General features: G+C 41.0%; 1 protein-coding gene across 4 annotated transcripts in view; it reads left to right on the top strand.

The window, feature by feature from the left end:
• Setx (senataxin) overlaps positions 1-22,608 on the top strand; it is a 56,373-nt gene that overhangs the window by 29,555 nt on the left and 4,210 nt on the right. For 3 of the 4 annotated variants that reach the window (XM_052722744.1, XM_052722745.1, XM_052722746.1), the window contains 14 exons: positions 377-609; positions 1,682-1,849; positions 2,633-2,789; positions 5,650-5,751; positions 5,917-6,032; positions 7,185-7,256; positions 9,741-9,890; positions 11,015-11,122; positions 13,239-13,426; positions 14,405-14,497; positions 15,760-15,924; positions 16,391-16,555; positions 18,960-19,058; positions 20,836-20,923. In XM_052722744.1, coding sequence (XP_052578704.1) covers positions 377-609; positions 1,682-1,849; positions 2,633-2,789; positions 5,650-5,751; positions 5,917-6,032; positions 7,185-7,256; positions 9,741-9,890; positions 11,015-11,122; positions 13,239-13,426; positions 14,405-14,497; positions 15,760-15,924; positions 16,391-16,555; positions 18,960-19,058; positions 20,836-20,923 — 1,904 coding nt within the window. The remainder of the gene's footprint in view (positions 1-376; positions 610-1,681; positions 1,850-2,632; positions 2,790-5,649; positions 5,752-5,916; positions 6,033-7,184; positions 7,257-9,740; positions 9,891-11,014; positions 11,123-13,238; positions 13,427-14,404; positions 14,498-15,759; positions 15,925-16,390; positions 16,556-18,959; positions 19,059-20,835; positions 20,924-22,608) is intronic. The other variant, XM_052722748.1, reaches the window with a different exon arrangement.

The following is a 22,608-nucleotide window of genomic DNA, read 5'->3' as shown; positions in this document are numbered from 1 at the left end:
CCCATTCCTTTCTCATCCCGTCTCTGTTTCTCTATAAACACTACTGTTTGATATAGTTATTAGGCATTTTTTCTCTGGAGGACAGGGATATTGTTTGTTTTTATTTTTGCTTTTTAAACAGTGAAAACTACAGGTTCATCTCATTTGCAACAATCCCACACAGTTCTCTACCAGCCATTGAAGTGTAAAACTCACTCCACAAAACCCAAGACCAACTCCTGAACTGTGAACAAAAATGAGAATTTTGCATTTAGTAACTATATATAAGTAACTTACTTAAGTACATCATGTAAAATCCAACTAAACACTGGTGACTAACCTTTTCAGTTGGTTAGCATTACACTGATGCATTGCTTTTCTCCTCTTTTGATTATAGTGCGCAGTGGAAAAGCTGAGTGTTCCTTGTGCATCCAGACACAAGATAACTTGCCAGCCAGCCTAAATGAACTTACGAAATGTATTGTAATCAGTTCTCTGGTAACTACACAGAGGAAATTGAAAGCTATGTCTCTATTGAACAGTCGGAACCAGTTGGCCAGAGCTGTTCTAAATCCAAACCCCATGGACTTCTGTACAAAAGACCTATTAACTACAACATCTGAAAGAATTGTGAGTGCTGATTTGAATGAAGCCAGGGAAAGTGAGAGAACTTTTTATCAGGAGAGTTTGAGCTGCTGAATGGTCCTGTGTGCTTGTGCACAGTGATGTTTAGTTCCCTTAAGTTTTTCAAGGTGTACAAGTGGGTTAGCTTATGTCAGGGTAAATGTAAGACCATAAAGAGGGGGTGTCAAAAGAGCATCATTCTGCCTGGTGGTGGTGGCGCACACCTTTAATCTTAGCACTCAGGAGGCAGAGGCAGGTGGATCTCTGAGGCCAGCCTATCCTACAGAGCGAGTTCCAGGACAGCCAGGGCTAAACAAGAAACCCTGTGTTGAAAAACAAACAAGTGCCATTCAACTGTTCTTCAGCATCTGCTTCAGTGTTCGCTGAGTGTTCACCGTTTGGGAGTTGTTCACTGGTTTTGTGGCGTGTGTTTTGCGTTTGAATAGTTGGTGGAGAACTGTGGGATTGTTGTAAATAAAGGGATGAACCTGTAGTTTTCACTGTAAAAAAAAATGTACATATAGTTCAGAAAATTAGCAAAGAAATGTAAAGGGAAACCATTATTTCTAAACCCTCATTGTATGCTTAGGCTTTCATGTTCATTATCCAATCGTTTTGCACCTTGAAGGAGTCTTAGTTTAATGAGTCAGACATTAGGAGTATGGCTGTCCAAGTTGAAAGTAAAACTGAAGTTTAGACTAGTTCTGGCTATGAAAACTCTTTTCCACTGTGTGACATTGTATTTGGAAAGAAATATTCTTAGAGTCCTTCACTGTCTAAGCAGAGAGTTGACTGAATAGAAAAAAATCAGAATAATTAAAGAAAAGCTTAAGAAAATTTATTGTCTGATTTGTAAGAAGCACAAATAAAACCACAATTATAAGTGGGTGGGCCGAAGCTTGTAGATGCTAATTAGTAACCGATTAGGTTTTCTGTAGTTGTGAAAGTGGTCCTTAGGTCAGTCACTTAGACACTTACTTTGTTTGACATAGGCTGGAAGAAAGTTGAACAAATGCTGTTCATTCCTTCTCCCATGTGTCATCACAGAAAGAACTCATTATACACATCTTCTCTATAGATTGCCTACTTAAAAGACTTCAATGAAGACCAGAAGAAAGCCATAGAAACTGCATATGCCATGGTGAAACACTCACCATCCGTTGCCAAAATCTGTTTGATTCATGGGCCACCTGGAACAGGGAAATCAAAAACCATTGTTGGTCTCTTGTACCGCTTATTGACAGAGGTAGGTGTGATACTGTTAGCCTGCGCTTGGCTTGACCTGAATTAAGAGGCATGTGGGTATTAAAGTGCCTTTTCCCTTTACTTGTGTATTTTAAAAGATTTGTTATTATTACTGTTTTTAATTTTGTCTGTATGGGTGTTTTGCCCACATGTATGTCTGTATACAGCATGCATGCAGTGTTTAAGGGAACCAAAAGAAAATATCAGATATCAGATTCCCCTGGAACTGGAGCTGCAGACAGTTGTGAGCCATGATGTGGGTGCCAGGAACTGAACCTGAGTCCTCTGGAAGAGCAGCCAGTGAGTGCTCTTTACTGCTGAGCCCTCTCTCTAGCCTCTTGAATGTAATTTTGAGGCGTAGAACATTCAAACAGCTGTGATACTTTATACCAGAGAGTTTTGTTTTTGTTTGTTTGCTTTTTGAGACAAGGTTTCTCTATGTAACATCCCTGACGGTCCTGGAACTCACTCTGTAGACCAGGATCTCTTGAACTCCTAGAGATCCTCCTGCCTCTGCCGCCCGAGTTCTGGGACTAAAGGGTGTGCCACCACTGCCTTGCTTTTTTTTGTTCTCTGGTACTGGGATTGAAGCCCGGTGTCTTGTGTGTACTCGTGCTGTGCAGTGTGGCCCTGCACCACATGCCACAGTAGCTTTCATATTGTGGGAGGAATAGACACTTTAGCCATTGGGAGAACTTGCCAGCATTCTTGAAAGCAGAAGAAAAAGATTTGAATCCCAAGAGTAAAGCTCATTGTTGTTTGTCTGCTGTGTGACAAATTGTAGAACCAGAGGAAGGGCCGTTCAGATGAAAACTTCAATGCCAAAATCAAGCAAAACCGAGTCCTTGTGTGTGCACCTTCCAATGCAGCTGTTGATGAACTTATGAAAAAAATTATCCTTGAATTCAAAGAAAAATGTAAAGACAAGAAGAATCCTTTGGGTATGATACACTCTTGTTTTTACTATTTTTCTTTTCATCTTTATTTTCCTTGTGAATATCTGACACTGTCTTTTATCAGTTAAGATCAGAGTCAGTTGCAAGTAACAAAAATTCCCCACGCACTAGCTTAAGCACAATAGACATTTGCTTCTAGTTCAAAAGGCTTAGGGGCCGATTAGTATGGGCTTTGGAGAACCGATTTCTTTTGTCCTGGTGCTTTCCTGTGACCTCCATTCCTTGGTGTACTCTTGGTGAGGGACAGCTGCTGTGTCTACAGTATCCCATCCCCGAGAATGAGGAGAGGTGAAATACAAAGGGAACAAACACATGAGCTCTCTTTTGAGGAGGGTTCCTAGATGCTATAGTATCTATCATCTCTGTTTATTTCCCTTTCGCTGCAAATTACATGGGGCATGTCTGTATTCTGAGAGATGACATATTCTGCCTTTCTTTGCATGTGTGTACCTAATAGAGGGTTCGTTTCCTCTAAAACTTACTACATTATCAGTTTACAACCAAACCTTTTTTTTTTTTTGCCACGTATTTGTTGTGCAGTTGTGAGGGTAGATGCCATCCTTCTATCCTGTTCTAACTCTTTGAAGTACCACCAATTCTGGTAACCCTAAGCTGACCCTGCAGTCCACTGACTGGCTCTTAAGCCATAGTTTGGATAGCACTGTAGCTGCATGTGCAGCCAAGAGGTATGGCTGCTGATGCTGTGCTTGGTGTGGTCTTAACTGGTGCAGTAGCCGCACACGGGAAGCTCATCTCCCCACAGTGGACGCCTGGACTGAAATGTTCAAGTCCAGGTTAGCCGCTGTGGGAAAGTTAGAAATAAACTAACAGCCTACAGTTTTGTCATTGGATAATAAACTATAAATTTTCTGCTTTTCTTTTATCTCTGTTGAAATGATACAGACTTTTTCCCTCCCTGTGTCTTTGGTCAGTCATAATGGTATCAACTTGTGAATGTCATTATTCTGTGACAAGAGTGCTCGATTGCTAATGTGTTATTTTTAGGACTTTGAAGTTAGTGCTCATAAATGAGAACAGCCAATAAATTCTTTTTTTGTCATAAGACAGATTATTTTATACAATTTGTTACTTGTCTTGATTTATTATTGTGTTGATTTATTTTGTTCTTTTTGACAATGAACAAATTTTCATCAATTGTTAAATGTTTTCAAGAGTCAGGTTCACTCAGCTTCTCAGTAGTTTTCAGTAAGTTTTGCTAATTCATATTTTCTAAAGAGGAAAATTCTACTTTAATTTTAGGTTCTTAGGTACAATTATTCATTACATTTTTTTGTGAATTTTTTTGTTTTGTTTTGTTTTGTTTTCTTGACAGAGTTTCTCTGTATAGCCCTGGCTGTCCTGGAACTCACTTAGTAGACCAGGCTGGCCTTAACCTCAAGAGATCCACCTGCCTCTGCCTCTTGAGTGCTGGAATTAAAGGCATGTGCCACCACTGCCCAGCTAGAAATAAGGGGTTTTAGGTTTTTTTTTCTTTTTTGAGACAGAATTTCTCCGTGTAGTTCTGGCTGTCCTGGAACTCACTCTGTAGACCAGACTGGCCTCAAACTCACATAAATCCGACTGCCCCTGCCTCCTGAATGCTGGGATTAAAAGGTGTGCACCACCACCGCCCGGTGAAATAAGGGTTCTTTAAGCCTACATTTTACTGACTGTAAATTATACTTTAATGATGATAATTTAAAGAGCAAAGTAAATGGCTAGCCATCTGCCACACCTCTTCCATCACCCTGCTCCAGCACCCAGGGAACCTATGGGAGCTCCATGCTTCCTAGGATGGTTTTTAATTCTTACCTGCTTTTGGCTTTTAGGAATTTTTCTCTTATATTTTTACTAATTCATTCTATAGTGTAAATGATGTCTATTTTAATGTGTAGAACATTTCTGGATATTTAGTATGAGTTCCAGATACTCTTTTCCATCTTTCTGGTGGATACCCAGTGACTCTGGCTATTTTGAAACCTTCAGGTAGATGTTGGCTAGAGAAGGTGGCCTCACATTTATAGAGAGAACTGAACTAGGATTTTTAAAAACCTTGTATTAAAGGTAACTGTATTAATATGCCATTCCTTCACCATATATTTGTTGTTGAAAATTTGTACTAAGTGTGGTACATATGCCTATAACCCAGACTTGGGAGAAACAGGTGGGAGGATTGCTAGAAGTTCCAGGCAATCTGGTCTACAAATTGAGTTCCAAGCCTGCCAGGACTACATACAAGACCTTGTCTCAAAACAAATATCTTAATTCTGAGTGTTTGGGGCAAGTAGGGGGTCAGGGGAGATTACCAAGTAAGAGTCTATTTGAATTAAAATACATAGTAATAAATAGTTAAGAAAACTTTGTGCTAGTTGTGGTGGTACATGCCTTTAATCCTAGCATCTGAATTGATTATTCATTCCTCATATGTTCTTCATGGAACACTGTATAGAGAGAGAATAATAGAGAAACGTCAGCATAACAATGTGAGTTCTGCATGCACTATCCATGTGACCTTCCTAGCTTGTATTGACTGAAGTGGTAAGTACTTGCCTTACAGCGTTTTTATCTAGAATATCTGAAAAAATGTGTGAGAAGTCTTTAGTATAGCTCCTGGCATGCAGTTACAGTTTGTGCTACCCTTCTCTGATTCATATGGAGATGGGTTTTATTAGTAATGTCCTTATTACTTTTGTGTCTTTTCTGTGTAGTCCTGGCTGTCCTGGAACTCTCTGTAGAACAGGCTGACTTTGAACTCAGAGATCCATTTGCCTCTTCCTTCCAAGTACTGGGATTAAAAGTATGCACCACCACTGCCTGGCTAAATTTTGTGTCTTTTTATCAACAGGAAATTGTGGAGATATAAATTTAGTACGACTGGGCCCAGAAAAGTCTATTAATACAGAGGTCCTAAAATTCAGTTTGGACAGCCAAGTCAGCCACAGAATGAGTAAGTGCTGGCCTGTTCATTGGCGTTCTGCTACCTTTTATATGACAAAGTGATGAGGAGGGGCCGGAACTAGTCTAGCTTTGAGAAGGAGTTTTCCTTCTCCTTGTATTTGTGTATGTATGTGATTTTGTTAAAATTAACATGTGATTTTAAAATTTATAATAGAAAAAGACTTGCCTTCTCATATTCAAGAAATGCATAGAAGAAAAGAGTTTCTAGATGGTCAACTCGATGAGCTTTCTCGCCAGCGAGCTCTGTGTCGAGGTGGGCGGGAGATGCAGGTATGGACACTTCCTCACTCGGACCTTGCAGAATTGGCTTACACACGAGCTAGTCAATGGGTATGAGATATGGTGTGAGTCCATGAATTATGCTGAAGTAGTGTGCCTAATGTCAGGGTTAGAGCTCTTTTGTGAAGTAAAAAGTACCGTATGTTTTCTAGACCACACAGTGACAGCTTCTCAGCTTGATTGTGGCTCTAAAGCCTCATCAGATCAGAGTAAACAGACATGTGGTGTGTTGCAGTAAAGATTTATTTACAAAAAGTAGATGACTTATTGTACTTATTAGGCACTTTTCAGTTGGTGAGTTAAACCGTTTTAGGGGCTGGAGTAATGGCTCAATGCTTAAGAGCACTGGCTGCTCTTCCCGGAGACCCAAGTTTGATTCCTAGCATCCACATGGCAGCTCACAACCAACTGTACTTCCAGTTCCAGAGAATCTGATGCTCTCTTTTGGTTTTCTCAGACTCTTGGCATGCATGTGGTATAGATATACATGCAAGCAAAACAACCATACATATAAATAAAAATAAAAATTACCAACATTTCTAATTAGGTTGAGGAAAAAGAATTTGCTGGCTCATATTCAAAGTCAAGAGTGATTTAGCCTCAGTGTGGTTGGATCAAGAGCCTTAGCTGTTAACATTTTGCCACCTTTTGATTATCTCCTTTGCTCTGTATGTCAGCCATTTCTTTTCCGTGAGAGGACAAGTGCCAGTATTTCTGGGCACCACCACCCAGCTTAAAATATCATGCATCTACTCCAATGATACACTTTGATTAGTCTCTGGTTGCCAAGCAGATCTAATCCCTGGTTTTATTTAGGGGAAGGATGTCATAATTTCCCATGCCTGCATTATGTGCTTATCATGTGGCAGGATTGTTGAGTTGTGTGTGAAGCGCCTTTGACAGGAATGGAGGAATGATGCTCCTGGGTTTGAGGTACTAGGCAGACTGCAAATGTGGAGCACAGGAGACAGAACTCTGTCCCCTAACTGTACAGAGCAGGACTAGGACTTGACTGGTAGGGAAGAGAGCACACTGTTGTAGCAAGTTCACGTGTAAGATGTTTTCCACCCTCCTAAGGTGTGAAGTGTCTGAGAGCTTTCTAAAGTACTCGGTTTTCATAGTAATGTTCAAATTTGTTTTCAGAGGCAAGAATTAGATGGACACATTGCCAAAGTTTCAAAAGAAAGGCAAGAGCTTGCTTCAAAAATTAAAGAGGTAAGTAGTTTACCTGTAGCGTCTTACTTTCTTTACGATAACAGTTCAGAGAACATAAGGACTGAGCTTTGTTTGGGTTTGTTTTTTGGGTTTTTTTGTTTTTGTTTTTGTTTTTTGAGGCAGATTTTCTCTGTGTAGCCCTAGCTGTCCTGGAACTCACTGTGTAGACCAGGCTGGCCTCAAGATCCGCCTGCCTCTGCCTCCCGAGTGCTGGGATTAAAGGCATGAGGTTTGTTTTAAAAACTATTTAACATGAAGCCGGGCGGTGGTGGCGCACACCTTTAATCCCAGCACTCGGGAGGCAGAGCCAGGCGGATCTCTGTGAGTTCGAGGCCAGCCTGGGCTACCAAGTGAGTTCCAGGAAAAGGCGCAAAGCTACACAGAGAAACCCTGTCTCGAAAAAACCAAAAAAAACCAAAAAAAAACAAAAACTATTTAACATGAAAATGGAACCTGCAAAAGTGGAAACGTTGGTGTTTTTCTCTTAGGTATGGTCAGTGTTAAACAGTTTCTTTTTTCACCAACTGCAAATAGATAATTGCTATCAAGAGTAGTTCAGGAGACTAAGTTTGTAGATACTGAGAAAGACAAAACAGGAATGAACCACATCTGTAAGTTAAGTAAGAAGGCAGCAACTGTGGACTAGCATGTGCTCCATTATAAATATAAGTTGAGTGTCAGTGGGATATGGTTTGGCATAAAAACATACAACCCCCACCCCTTCCCCTTCCTAATCCCGGCTTAGAGAATAAGCTTTTTGTGCTTGTGTTTGAATCCTGTATCCTTAGTTCTGCGACACCCACCTACAGTCCAAGGATGTCTTATCATGTAACCTATGCATGTTGGCCTTTATGCTTTAAATTGTCTCCTTAGAAATCTGATGTCATGCAAATTTTTTTATATAATACTTTTATTTTAGGTGCATTGGTGTTTTGCCTGCATGTGTGTCTGTAAAGGTGTCAAATTCCCTGAAACTGGAGTTACAGACAGTTGTGAGCTGCTGTGCGGGTGCTGGGAATTGAACCCAGGTCCTCTGGAAGAGCAGTCAGTGCTCTTAACTGCTGAGCCATCTCTCCAGCCCATCATGCAAATTTTATATACATAATTTTTACACTGTTATTTTAGGGAATAATGGCAAAGATTGTACATTTTTAATGCAGATACATTTTTTTTCTAGCCAATTTCTGAGATGGATGAACCTTACAGATTTAAATCCAGGTACAAAGAATAGCTGCATATCTGGTTATCTTTGGGTGTAAAAATATCAGATGTGTTTTTTTGTTCTGTTTTGGTTTTGTTTTTTTTGAGACAGGGTTTTTCTGTGTAGCCCTGGCTGTCCTAGAACTTGCTTTGTAGACCAGGCTGACCTCGAACTCATAGAGACCCACCTGCCTCTGCTTCCCAAGTGCTTGGACTAAAGGCCTGTGCCACTACTGCTGGCTATCAGATTCTTATTAGACTGATTGAAGGTAGACTGAGCCAGATTTGCATCTGGATGATCAAAATGAAGCTGTAAAGAAATCAGTGGGTTCAACTGGACAGTTTAATGATGACGTGGTTTGTGTGTTTTTGACCAGAGATAAACACAGTTGAATTTAATGTATATTTTCATTAACAGTGTAAATAAATGATCTCAATGTGGTGGTGTTGTGTTTCCCAAAATATTGTGCACCCTAATAAACTTATCTGGGGTCAGAGAACAGAACAGCCACAATATTAAACATAGAGGTTAGGTAGTGGTAGCACACGCCTTTAATCCTAGCATTCCAGAGGCAGAGATCTGCCTGGATCTCTGTAAGTTCAAGGCCACACTGGAAACAGCCAAGCATGGTGACTCACGCCTTTAATCCCAGGAAGTGATGGAGGAAAGCAGAAAGGTATATAAGGCGTGAGGACCAGGAACTATAGCCTGGTTAAACTTTTAGGCTTTTAGCAGCCATTCAGCTGAGATTCATTCTGGATGAGGACTCAGGCTTCTAGCCTGAGAAAACAGGATCAGCTGAGGAATTGGCAAGGTGAGGTGACTGTGGCTTGTTCTGCTTCTCTGATCTTCCAGCATTCACCCCAGTACCTGGCTCCAGGTTTATTTTTATTAATAAGAACTTTTAAGATTCGTGCTACATCTCTAAATTAGTATTTGTTCATGGCTATTGTGAACTTTGATATTCTCATCACATGTCTTCTGTGGGCCATTAGATAACCATGTTTGGGGGACACTCACTATGGTGATGGCTAAGAGAAGAGAACCTGGCAGTGCTTTAGCACTGGATCCAGATTGCCACCTCTCCTAAAACTCAACATACATTGCCTTAAAGTCCGCAATGGATTTATACGGAGGGCTTTCTCCTGTTTTCGAGAGCCGCGGCCTCCCCTTTTTATTGAATATTTTTATGTCACATGAACAAAAAGGTAGATATTTAATAGTAAAAATAGGACTTACAGGATTTGTATATAACTAAACGACATTATCTTTTTTTGTCCTAGGTTCAGGGACGCCCACAGAAAACACAGAACACCATCATCTTGGAGTCTCACGTCATCTGCTGCACGTTGAGCACAAGTGGTGGTTTACTGCTCGAGTCTGCTTTCCGAGGGCAAGGGGGTGTCCCCTTTAGTTGTGTCATTGTTGATGAGGTCAGTGGGCGCTCGGGTGCTCAGTGTGACCAGTACTGGGAGGAAAAGTTGTGGGTGAAGTGTGAATGCTGAAGTGTGGATAGAGAGCAGGTTTTTACTAATCAGTCACTACTCTTTCCCTGTGCTTCTGGAGAGTGAACCTCCAGCCTTGCGAGTTAGAAACCTCTACTTCCTCAGCTCTTAGCTGCTGTGCATGTGTTCTCACACAGTGAACCATGCTGACAGCCTGCTACAAAGTGAGGATGGTAGTCCTCTGGGCAGGGTTGTCGCTAGCACTATCCTGGTGAACTGCTGCAGCTTCCCTGCTAATGTTTGAAATATTTATGATTTCGGACAGCTTTGACTGCTGCAGTTTTAGCTGACATCTTTTATTTCTTGTCCATTCACTGAACATTGATTGTGTACCAACTGTTACAGGCTAGAACGGAAGTCAGACGACAGAACTGGATCATTAGATATAGAGAGTCAGTCTAGGAGTTCCCATACCCTATTGTAGATATGTCAGTTATGTGTGAGAAAATGAAAAACAGGAAAAGTGGAAATGATGAAATCATTGAAGGTAATGTTATTGAGTTAGAAAGATGGGAAAAAGACAGTTATGCCTCAAGTAATATCTGAATTTCAGAGATGACGTTGTAAAATGGCTCTGTTGGAGCTCCCAGGCTCCAGTTCAGGAGGAATGCAGCAGGCACTTAGGATGTACACAGCCTTCTTGTTGGTAGCTGACTCCACAGTTAAGGTGTCTATGGTAGTTAAGTTCAAAATACTGGTTAGATTGTTTAAAAATTGTGTTTTATAATTGTGTTTGGATAATTTCTGTTTTATAATGAAATCTTTTATATGTATATATTTTCATTGCTATATCTTCATTGTACATGGTACATTGTCTTACATAAAGACATTTTCATGTAAGTATAATATACTTTGAACTTTTTTTTTTAATGCTTATTTTTGATACCTGGTGGAGAGGAGGCTGGGATATAACTCAGTAGTAAAGCACTTGCCCAACACATATGAGGTCCTGCATAATTTAAAAAAAGGTTTAGCTGTAGTAAGGGGGGACTCTGTACTTTTATGAGTCTTAGAACTTAAGGCTATTTCTCCTTCTGTACTTTCTTACCAAGGCTGGGCAGTCTTGTGAGGTCGAGACACTTTCTCCGCTTATCCACCGCTGCAACAAGCTTATCCTAGTAGGGGACCCCAAACAGCTCCCCCCCACGGTCATCTCTATGGTGAGTGCTTCTGGTGTCGGTGTGCAGGGCCTGCTTCTGGTTTTGAGAGGGTGATTCTGGTTTGAATTGAAGGGAAAACTAGGAAATGACAGAGAAAAGAGAACTGTTATTTGAAGTGGCAAGGCATGATTGTGCATGCCTGCAGTCCTAGCACTCAGCAGGCTGAGCAGGTTCTCATATGAGGCCTGCCAAGGATACACGGTGAGACCTTGTCTCAAAAGAAAGTGAACATCTCTGCAAATGTCCTCTTTGTTCATAGTTGTGCTTCTGAGTGTATGGGCAAGAGTTTCATAGACAGGAAAACCTAAGGGTCACTTTGCAGTACCACAGGCTTTCCCTGCTTGAGGGGCTGGATCTGATTTGATAAAAACACAAAATATGTAAGACAGCTTTAGAATGTAAAGACCCCACCACCACCACCACATGCTCTACATACACTACATATTCCCAAAGCTGAGGAAAACGTAAGGAGGCATGATTTGGAAATAGATGTCCAGTTTGGGCAATTTTTTCTTAAGTAGTTGAAAAAATATCTGTGCCCCTCACATCCGAAAACGCAGATGATAACAAAAGAAAATGTACTCACTGTGAATCAACTGTGGAAGACAGTGCTGACATGGTCCAGTCTGCCTTTTTTGTTTTGTATTTTCCCCCACGAGACTTGTCTCCTGGAAGTAAATGCATATCTGAATTAGGACTCAGTAGTTGTTTTGGGACAATCTAAATAGCCTTATACCGTGATTCTGAAATTTAATAGTTTTTTTATGCAGAAAAGTGGCCTCATAATCTCAGAGAAAAGATCATTTTCAAAACATTTCTGTCCCCCAATGAGTGTGTTGTTTTGGTTGTTGCCATTTGTTGTTGACTTTGGATTTATTGAGAACGATAGTACAGTTTTGTAGATAGACATGAGCAGAAGTGCACAGCCCCCTTGGGGCAGAACTGCTGCAGGAGCTGTGCTTGTGAGGATGAGGGAGAGGGAGCAGGAGCTGCGCAGTTCTCCGGTGTACAGGCTCTGAACCTCCCGAACGACCACAGCATGCAGGGAAAATATTGCTGAGGGCTCAACATTACTGTCCTGATACTTGATAAAAACAGCAAGAATGATAAGATCCAACTATTTGTGCTTTTAAAAATTATTATACAAATAAAAGAAGCTTACTGAGGAAAAACTTATGATTGCAAAGTTGATTTTTCACGTGTCTTTTCAAAATATTTTTGTGTGTGTGTAATAATTCCTATTTGGGTGCTGGGAATCAGATCTGGGCCTTTTGCAAGAACAAGTACTCTTAACCACTGAGCCAACTCAATAGTGCACTTGTCCCTTGTTTGTTTGTTTTTGCTTTTTCCAGACAGGGCCCAGGTTGTCTTGGAACTCACAGAGATCTTCCTGCCTCTGCCTCCTGAGTGCTGGGATTAAAGATGTGTGCCACCACTCCTGGCTTACTTACTTGTATTTTTTTTAAGACCACTTATTTTCTGGAGATAATTACTGTGGAAAATTTAGTATTTTTAAAGATTCTGCCAAGCATTTGTGTGTACATTTATTATTTTTTTCCGTATTATACATTGAGTGCCATCATGATCCAAGTACTATTTTCTTTTCTTTTTTTTTTTAATTATTTATTTGCATTGGTACATCTGTGTGAGGGTGTTGGATCCTGGAACTGGAATTACAGACAGTTGTGAGCTGCCATGTGGGTGCTGGGAATTGAACCCCTGGTCCTCTGAAAGATCAGCCAGTGCTCTCAACTGCTGAGCCATCTCTCCAGCCCCCCTATTTTCTTTATTATATTTCTTTTTGTGGGAAATATTGAGGCAGAGGGTTTCTGTTTTTCATTTGTTTGTTTGTTTGCTTGCTTGTTTGGTTTTTCAAGACAGGGTTTCTCTGTGAGCTGTCCTGGAACTCACTCTGTAGACCAGTCTGGCCTCAAATTCAGAGATCCGCCTGACTCTATCTCCCACATGCTGGAATTAAAGATGTACACCACCACTGCACTGGGCTCTTATTTATTTATTTATCTATTTATCTATTTATTTATTTATTTGTTTATTTGTCTGTTTGTTTGTTTATTTATTTGGTACAAACTCTTAAATACTTTTTTCTTTCTCTCAGAAAGCACAGGAGTATGGCTACGACCAGTCGATGATGGCACGATTCTGCAAGCTACTTGAAGAGAATGTGAAGCAGAACATGATTGGCAGGCTGCCGGTTTTACAGCTTACCATTCAGTACAGGATGCATCCAGACATATGTCTCTTCCCTTCTAATTATGTTTATAACAAAAACTTGAAAACAAATAGGTGGGTGTCCTGTATTGCTTGTATAAGCCTGTCCTGTTTGAAGGTTTAGCTGCTTATGAAGAAGTCTTGGCATAAAAAGCATAAATCAGGGTGGCTATATTAGCTGATGTGAGTAATCCTGTTACTTGGGAAGTTGAGGCAGAAACATTGATGAGATTTAAGAGGCCAGCCTAGGCTACAGAGTAAGACCTCATTGGGTGGGGGCGATCAGCTTAGATTTTCAATTTGAAATGATTTTTCTCTAATTACAAATTCTATATTGATTATGTCAAATACAGAGAGATTGAAAAAATAGGGGGCAGGGTGGTGGTGGCACACCCCTTTAACCTCAGCAGTCAGGATACAGAGGTAGGTTGATATCTGAGTTCGAGGCCAGCCAGTGCTACATACTCTGTCTTGAAAAATAAAAAAGAGGTGGTAAAAGTTGCCCATATTTAATATAACCCAGATCCAATCACTGGTAACTTCATGGCCTGTCTTGTGTTGGTGTCGCTGGAGATTAAAGCCAGCTCTTAGCCGTGCTTGTGTGTTTGCTCGCTCGCTCTAGAGGCTGCACCATGTTTCCCCAGCCCTGGTGGTTTATCTCATGTGTTATGTTGTGAGCTCCTCTCGAGTCATAATTGTGTAGATCTCTTTCCTTGGTACCAGAATGGAAATAAAATCCAGCTGTGCATCTGGGATAAGCTCTTATCCTTTAACTTTTTCATGGTTCTGTCTTTCACAGAAAAAAAAAGTTAATGATATAGTATGTACTTTATTTATTTATTTATTTATTTTTGGTTTTTTTTCGAGACAGCGTTTCTCTGTGTAGCTTTGCACCTTTCCTGGAACTCGCTTTGGAGACCAGGCTGGCCTCGAACTCACAGAGATCCGCCTGCCTCTGTCTCCCGAGTGCTGGGATTAAAGGCGTGCGCCACCATCACCCGGCTTAGTATGTACTTTAGAGCATGTTTTCTGAATATGGTTGCTTTTCTGTAGATTGACTGAAGCCGTTCGATGTTCATCAGAGTGGCCATTTCAGCCATACCTTGTGTTTGATGTTGGAGATGGTTCAGAACGACGGGATAATGAGTATGTTTTCCCTCTTCCTTCATTCTCCAGTAATGGTCTCAGAATTATTAGGTTGTAAGCCTTTCCCATACATGTCTCTCTAGTACCAGGGCACAGTCATTATCACTATCTGTGTTGATTGCTTCCCCTTTTCTGTTTAGTTGGGCAGTACTCTCAGGTGACCGGTAAGTCTTTGAAAGATCATAGAAAGACCCCATTGTAAGGTGATTATAGTATCATGGGAAGACAGGCATTAACTAGATAGTCATTGAGATGAGTTCACTATTCCAGGTGGGCTAAGTGCAGTAAAGATGCATCTGAATGAATGTGCATTAAGGGAGTAGATAGTGGCCTAGTGGGACCGTATTTTAAGGATTTTGAGTTGTGAGTGAATGTGTTGGGTATCTATAAAATGCAAAGTGGGGTGGGTGGTATGTTGGTAGGTAGCAAATATCAGAGGAGCCAAGCTTTGAGTAGAGGAATTAACAGTCTGGAGGTAGTGTTCATTAACATGTGCATAAATACTGCCCTGCTATGGAGGGAAATATGAAAAAAATGCAGATTCTAAGATCAGAATAGGACATGGGAGGGAACATTCCTTGAAGAAGTGAAAAATACAGAGGAGTTTGCATGTAGAATTGGAACTGAAAGGTTTATGTGGCACCTGTATGGCACCTTCAGAAGTAGAGCAGACGATAAAAGAACTGAGCCCCAAGCACATTACAAGCAACAAGGAACTTGACTTGGATAGAATCTCAACCTTGAGGAGTACCCAAGGGCTAGGAGAGGGAGCTGTCCCCCTAGGACATATTAGTATAGCTGATAGCATGTCAGTGGTTAAGATTAAAGACTCAGGAGAACAAGGGCCCATGCTGCTGTGGGTTGGATCTAGTTTAGTAATGAAAGGACACACCTATCTGAGGTCAGGGCTGGAAGTACAGGTTATGGAGCCAGAAAGAGGATAATGGCAGGATAGGATGGCTTTTGTGCTATTCAATCCTGGCAGACCAGTTCACTTTTAGTGGTCTGGGTGGTATGTTTTCAATTGTGTGGACATTGGTTCAAACTTCAGTTGACTACAAATTCCTTTTTTACAATCACGTCCTAGATTTATGTATATGAATAGTTACTATTACATTGTCTTGACACTACTGCCTGACTAGAGGGGAAAAACACCTATCTATGTACTCTTTATGGTAATGGGAAACAAACTAAGTAGAACTAGTGAGCAATTAGACTGCTGTGAGACTTGATACACTGTCTTCTTTTTCCATCTTGTTTAGCTCCTATATAAATGTTCAAGAAATAAAGTTGGTGATGGAAATAATTAAACTTATTAAAGACAAAAGAAAAGATATTTCCTTCCGAAATATTGGCATAATAACCCATTACAAGGCTCAGAAGACAATGATCCAGAAGGACTTGGAGAAAGAATTTGATAAGAAAGGGTGACGTATTTTTACATGTATTTCTGGTGTTTATAAAGGTTGAATTAGGTTTTTTCTTAACAGTCCTGGGGTTGAATCGGGGTCTGTACATTAGGCGAGTACTCTAAGCATCTCTAAGCTATATTGCCTACCCAGTCCTCTTTTTTATTATTTTGTGACTGTCAGTAAGTTTCCCAGGTTGTCATTGAACTTGCTATCCTCCTGCCTCAGTCCCCTGTGTACTTGGAATTACAGTGCCTCCAGGCCCTGCTAAGATTGTTTTTGTCTCCTTACCTCTATAGTAAAATTATAGATTAAAATCTGGAAGTCAGTGTCAGGTGTGTGGTAAGAAACATGTAATTCCAGCACTTGGAAGGTGGAGGCAGAACGATCAGTCAAGGTCACCCTTGGTGCCATAGTTTCCTTTCCCCATTGCTGTGACAAAATACTCTGGCAAAAGCATTAAAGGGTTTATTTCACCTCACAGTTTATTACAGCCCATCATGATGGGGGAGTCAAGGCAGCAGGACCCTGAAGCATCCAGTCAGAAGAAGAAGAGCAGTGAATGCATGCATGCTAGTGATGAGCTCGATTTCTCCACTTTTACACAGTCCGGGATCTCCTGCGTAGAGAATGGTGTCACCCACACTGGGTGGGTCTTCCCAACTCAACTAACATCATCAATAGATAGTCCCTCAAAGACTTGCCCCAACCCATTTCTTAGGCTATTACAGCTTTTACAAGTTGACTATTATTAATACCAATTATCACACTCTGCTATACAGTGAGTTAAGGATAACCTGGGCTACATGAGATATATCTGAACAGAATCTGAAGAGATGACTCAGTGGTTAAGATTGCACTTAACACAATCATGAGGACCAGAGTTCAGATCCCAGCATTTAGGCAGCAAGCTGAGTGTCCAGTATACTTCTCTGTAACCCAAGCTCAGAAGCAGGCAGAGACAGGAGGATCTTTTGGGGTTTGTTGGCTTTCAGCCTATCTGAGAAAGCATGAATGAGCTCAGGTTCAGAGAAAGACCCTTTCAAAGACTAGGCAGTGATAGAAGACACCTTTGCTCACGTGGCCACATGCACTATGACTCTCAAAGACACAAAAATCTTTTAAAATACCAAAACTATTTTAAGCTTTTTAATCTAGCAACACAAAAAAACTGACTTTAGAGAAAATAAAAAATCTGAAGAGACTATATGTATAGCAAGTAGAGCTAGTATTCAAAACTCCCAGTGATGAGAAACTGGGGTTAGACCTGTCTACTGAGTTCCATCAGCCGGCAATCCAGAGTTAGCACTAACACAGCTGTGCGCCTGTAATCCTTGCACTCAGGAGTCTGTGGCAGGAGTATCTAATTTTCGACCAACCTGGGCTGCATAGAAAATACTGTATTTGAAAACAACAACAGAAAGCCCAGTAATACTTAGAACTTTAAAAAAGGCACAAGGACACTTTCTTTTTTAAAAACAAAACAAACAACAAAAGAAAAAAACATCCATTTTTGTTTGGGGCCGGTCCACAATGGTATGCACATGGTCAGAGGACAACCTTCAGTAGTTGGTTCTGGGATAGAACTGAGACCATCAGACTTGGTGGCAAGCTGCCTTATGCGATAAGCCATGTTGCCAGCTCCAAGAACACTTTGTAATTTCATTTTATGACATCAAACCCGGGAAGGTGTTCTAAGAGCCACAGGGCTGATAAGCACTCACGATTGCAGATGTGAGAATGCTAAACAGACAGCAGCAGACTGAATTCAGTATATATTAAAGGGGCTGTACATGATGGCCAAGTGAAATTTACTATCCCAGAGTGCAGTGTTGGCTCAGCATATTGATAGAATAAGAGAAGGAAGCAGGATATGGCATCTCACTCCTGTAGCCTCCATACTAGGGAGGCCAAGGCAGGATGATCATGATGAGCTTGAGGCCACCCTGGGTTATAGAATGGAGACTGTCTCAGAGAACAGTCAATTAGATTGAGAAGGTGACCCATATGCCATACCAATAGATAACAGAAAAGGCACTTAATAGAACCTATCATCTTTTACAACTGAAAAGGGCTGCAGGGAAAATTTCCCAATTTGATTAAAGGCATCTTTAAAAAAACACATAGGTAACATTATTCCTTGACGGTTCAGCAGTCCTTGTGTAGACCACGAAGAATGCTTGTTCTTCTGTTGTCCATGGCAGTAGAGGTTCTAGCCAGAGCAAGGTTTTTTCTTGTGTAGGTCTATAATTCAGCATGGTTATATTTATAGATTCATCAACAAAGCTGCACAAAGAAAACTCTTAGGGGGGTTAAGCAAACAAGTTTTAAGAGACTTGTAGAAAACAAGATCAATATATAAAAATCTGTTGTTAGTGAGTAGTCTGCAAAGGAAGTAAAAACAGTCCACTTAAAATGGTGCCAAAAATAATAAAATACTTAGGAGTAAATAAAACCAAAGAAGTATAAGATATATCTCCTGAAAACTACAAAGTCTGTTAGACGAAAAAATGTAAATACCCAGGACACGGAAAGCTAGATGGTCGTGGATAAGAAGACTCGGTACAGTTCTGGTGGCGGTTCCCCAAAGAAGACGGTGCTTTCGGTCCCAGGATTCCACTGCCTCTTTACAGAAGTCATCAAGCTGTAGAAAACTCTACCAGGCTTAAGGGAACGTACATAAATATGTATGGCCCCAGACTAAGAGGTGGTTTCTTATGGACTTGATAACACTAAGAATTGGGGTTCAGAAGATGCCGTGAGAAGACTGGAGAGAGAAGGATGTGCTGACTCAGAAGTCTGAAAGGACTGTCTTATTGGGATATAGAATGAACCTTATAATTCAGTGTAGTTTTTCCCCTCTGAGACAGGGTTTCTCTGTAGTCCTAGCTGTTCTGGAACTCAGAGATCCACCTGCCTCTGCCTCCTGAGTGCTGGGATTAAAGGCATGTGCCACCACCACCTGACATCACAATGAAGAGTTTTAAATACTGCTGTGTATGTATATTTCACAATTTTACATTTTTTGGTAAACACATGCCTTTCATAAATAGGCCTGCAGAAGTGGATACAGTGGATGCCTTCCAGGGCCGGCAGAAAGACTGTATAATTGTTACCTGTGTCAGGGCGAGTGCTGTGCAAGGGTCAATTGGGTAAGTAGCTCACATTGCTTTGTCCCTTGTTGAGAATCAGCTCTGTCATCTAGATCCACCAGCAACTATCATTTGCTTTATTAATTTTCTTTTGTTTAAAACAGTGTTCTCAACCTGTGGGTAGAGGTCAAATGACCCTTTCACAGGGGTCACATATCAGATATCCATCCTATCAGATATTTACATTATGAGTCATAACAGTAGCAAAATTACAGTTATGAAATAGCAAAGAAAATTTTATGGTCAGGGTTTACAACAACATGAGGAACTATACTAAAGGATCGCAGAATTAGGAAAGTTGAAAAACCACTGGTTCATTTTGGTAAAGTGCTTACCATATACAAGCATGAGCCTGATGTTCAGCCTCTGGTCTCTACATGTGCGCGTACACACAACCTAGGTAACATCTTGAAAATGTCTAAATTGTGAAGTAGATGATCTGTGAGATGTGCTTTTCCAAGTGTTTTGTATGTTGACACTTTTCCATAGGGTGTCTCTATTGTTCAGTAAAACTGATGTTCGTAATTGATTTAAGTGTGTTTTGCAGAGACCTGTAATTGTCACGGGGTACATGCTACACAGTTTTTTTAAGGGTTTGACCTTAAGTACTGTTAGTTTTACTTACTGAAGATGTTAAGGGTGCTTTTGGGTCGCCACATTGATTTTTTTTTTTATGAGTTAAACAAGTGAGAGATTTCAGACAGGTGTAGATGGCACATGCCTTTAATCCTAGCACTTGGGAGGCTGAGGCAGGCAGATGTCGATGAGTTCGAGGCCAGCCTGGTCTACAAAGCAGGTTCTAGGATAGCCAGGGCTACACAGAAAAACCCTGTCTTGGGGGGAAAACACACACACACACACACACACACACACAAAAAAAAAAAAAAAAACTGCAAAAATTAGAGATTTGTTTAGTCTTAAAATAGTGATTTAACGGCATTCGGCATTAAAAAAAGTCTTTACACTCTTATAAATTTAGAACATGATAGGTATATTGGAAATAGTCCATCATGTTGTTTTGAAATAAAGTCTTCATCTCTTGTGTAAAAAAAAATGATTTAATTTAAAATTTTACCATTATCATGTACCCATTATATTTCTATATTGATATATTTGTGTATTTCTATACTAGTTGCATAATAGTTTATTACTTTAAATATAACTTAAAATTTTAAAATAAGGGATCAAAACTGTATGTTTTTAGTTTTGTGTATGTGCACTTGCGTTAGGCTGGTTTCTCAGAATAGAAGTTGGATTTTCTGAAAGAGCAGCAAGTGCTCTTAACTGTTAAGCTGTCTTTCTAGACCTTTTTCAGATTTTTTTTGTTTGTTTTTTTGAGACAGGATTTCTTTGTGTAGCTTTGGAGCCTTTCCTGGAACTCACTCTGTAGCCCAGGCTGCCCTCGAACTTAGAGATCCGCCTGCCTCTGCCTCCCGACTGCTGGGATTAAAGGTGTTTGCCACCACTGCCTGGCTAGATGTTTTTAAGTTTTAGATTTCATTGTTAATTTCTAGTGTTTTATCCAAGTCAAAATAGGGACTTTGAACAAATATGTTAACTTGGAAGTAAAGCATTAAGGGTTTGGTTTGCTTGATGTTTTAATGCCATTGGCTTCTATGCCAGGTACCCTGAGTCAGGGCAGCTAGTGAGGAAGCCCTCCGACTAGGAAGGAAGTGGGAAGGGCTCTGGAGAAGCTGCTGCAGTACTTACTGCCTGCACCCTCTGAAGAGATGGATGCCATTCTGCATACAGACGTAACTTTCTTGTTGTTGCTTAGATTCCTGGCAAGTTTGCAGAGATTGAATGTCACCATTACACGAGCCAAGTACAGCCTTTTTATCCTTGGACATTTGAGGACTCTGATGGTAGGTATACTCTCTGGGGCTACAGGGGGTTCCACGTTTATCCATTGTTAGCTGCTGTTAGGGGTTTTGTTTTGTTTTTTGAGACAGGGTTTCTCTGTGTAGCTTTGCGCCTTTCCTGGAACTCACTTTGTAGACCAGGCTGGCCTCGAACTCACTCGAGATCCATCCGCCTGGCTCTGCCTCCCGAGTGCTGGGATTAAAGGCGTGTGCCACCACCGCCCGGCTGTTTTGTTTTGTTTTGTTTTGTTTTTTTCCATCAAAATGGAAATAATTTCTCAGTTACAAAATAAAGATTATTAAGTCTTCCAGCAACTTGGCTGTGAGCTTTTTTATACATATAAGCCATTCTTTCTTAGCTCAAGCGCAGGTATATACACTAGGTTTTCAAGGTGACCTATCTAAAACCCTGATGTGCATCAGTGACAAGACTGAAGAGGGTTTGTCAGTCCACATACCAAGTGGTAGAAGAGCTCAGCAAACAGTCATGTGCGACATGACTCCAGAGAGAGTGCAGGAACATGTGCGACATGGGCCACAAGGGTGACAAGTCCTTGTTCTGTTAGGTGAGAGGTCTGACCCAGAGCCTTTCTGCTGGAGGGCAGTTTGTGTGGGGATACAGTGGGAGTGAAGCGGTGGGAGGCAGCTAGCTAACGGGTGCTTGCTGCTCAGCCAGCTCATCTAAGGCTCACAGTGGCTTGGTGCTTTTGAACTTCAGGTTGTGAGTCTTGTCCTTTAATGTCAAAGCTCTCTTGCCAGTCCACTAACTTTTCGTTGTTTTTAAAAGTGGTCATCTGAGCCAGGTGATGGTGGCACACACCTTTAATCCCAGCACTTAGGAGGTAGAGGCAGGCGGATCTCTGTGAGTTTGGCTTGAAAAACAAAACAAGCCGGGCGGTGGTGGCGCACGCCTTTAATCCCAGCACTCGGGAGGCAGAGCCAGGCGGATCTCTGTGAGTTTGAGGCCAGCCTGGTCTACAAAGTGAGTTCCAGGAAAGGCGCAAAACTACAGAGAAACCCTGTCTCGAAAAACCAAAAAAAAAAAAAAAAAAAAAAAAAAAAAAAAAAAAGAAAAACAAAACAAAACAAAACAAAAAAAGTGGTCATCTGAAGAGAGGATCCAACCAACTCCGCTTGTTTTTCTCCCCTCCCACTCTTGTTGATAGCAGCCCGGAGCATTCAGATACATCTTCCCATCTCTTAGCTCGATCTCTGGTCTTTAGCTGTGTCGTTTATGTACCCTTTGAAAGACGCTGTAGTCTCTTTCTAAGTTAATAAGGAAAAAGTTTTATCATAAATATTGCTAAAAGATTGTTTCTAACTTTTTTTTTTTTTTTTTTGGGTTTTTCGAGACAGGGTTTCTCTGTAGTTTTGCGCCTTTCCTGGAACTCACTTTGTAGACCAGGCTGGCCTCGAACTCACAGAGATCCGCCTGGCTCTGCCTCCCGAGTGCTGGGATTAAAGGCGTGCGCCACCATCGCCCGGCTGTTTCTAACATATTTTAAACATTGTCATTTTAAAATAAGGTCATGAGGGCTGGAGCCATGGCTCAGTGGTTAAAAGCATTTGCTGCCTTTCCAGAGGAGAAGAGTTTTGTTCTCAGCACCTGTGTTGGGTGGCTAACAACTGCCTATAAGTAACTCTAGCTCCAGGCAATTAATGCCCTCTTTTGGCCTCTGTAGGCACCC

Source organism: Peromyscus californicus, unplaced genomic scaffold, assembly GCF_007827085.1.
Source record: "Peromyscus californicus insignis strain IS unplaced genomic scaffold, ASM782708v3 Scaffold_7__1_contigs__length_154581171, whole genome shotgun sequence".
NCBI lineage: Eukaryota > Metazoa > Chordata > Mammalia > Rodentia > Cricetidae > Peromyscus > Peromyscus californicus.
The sequence above is the reverse complement of the archived record's forward strand: the minus strand, read 5'-3'. Positions and strand labels throughout refer to the sequence as shown.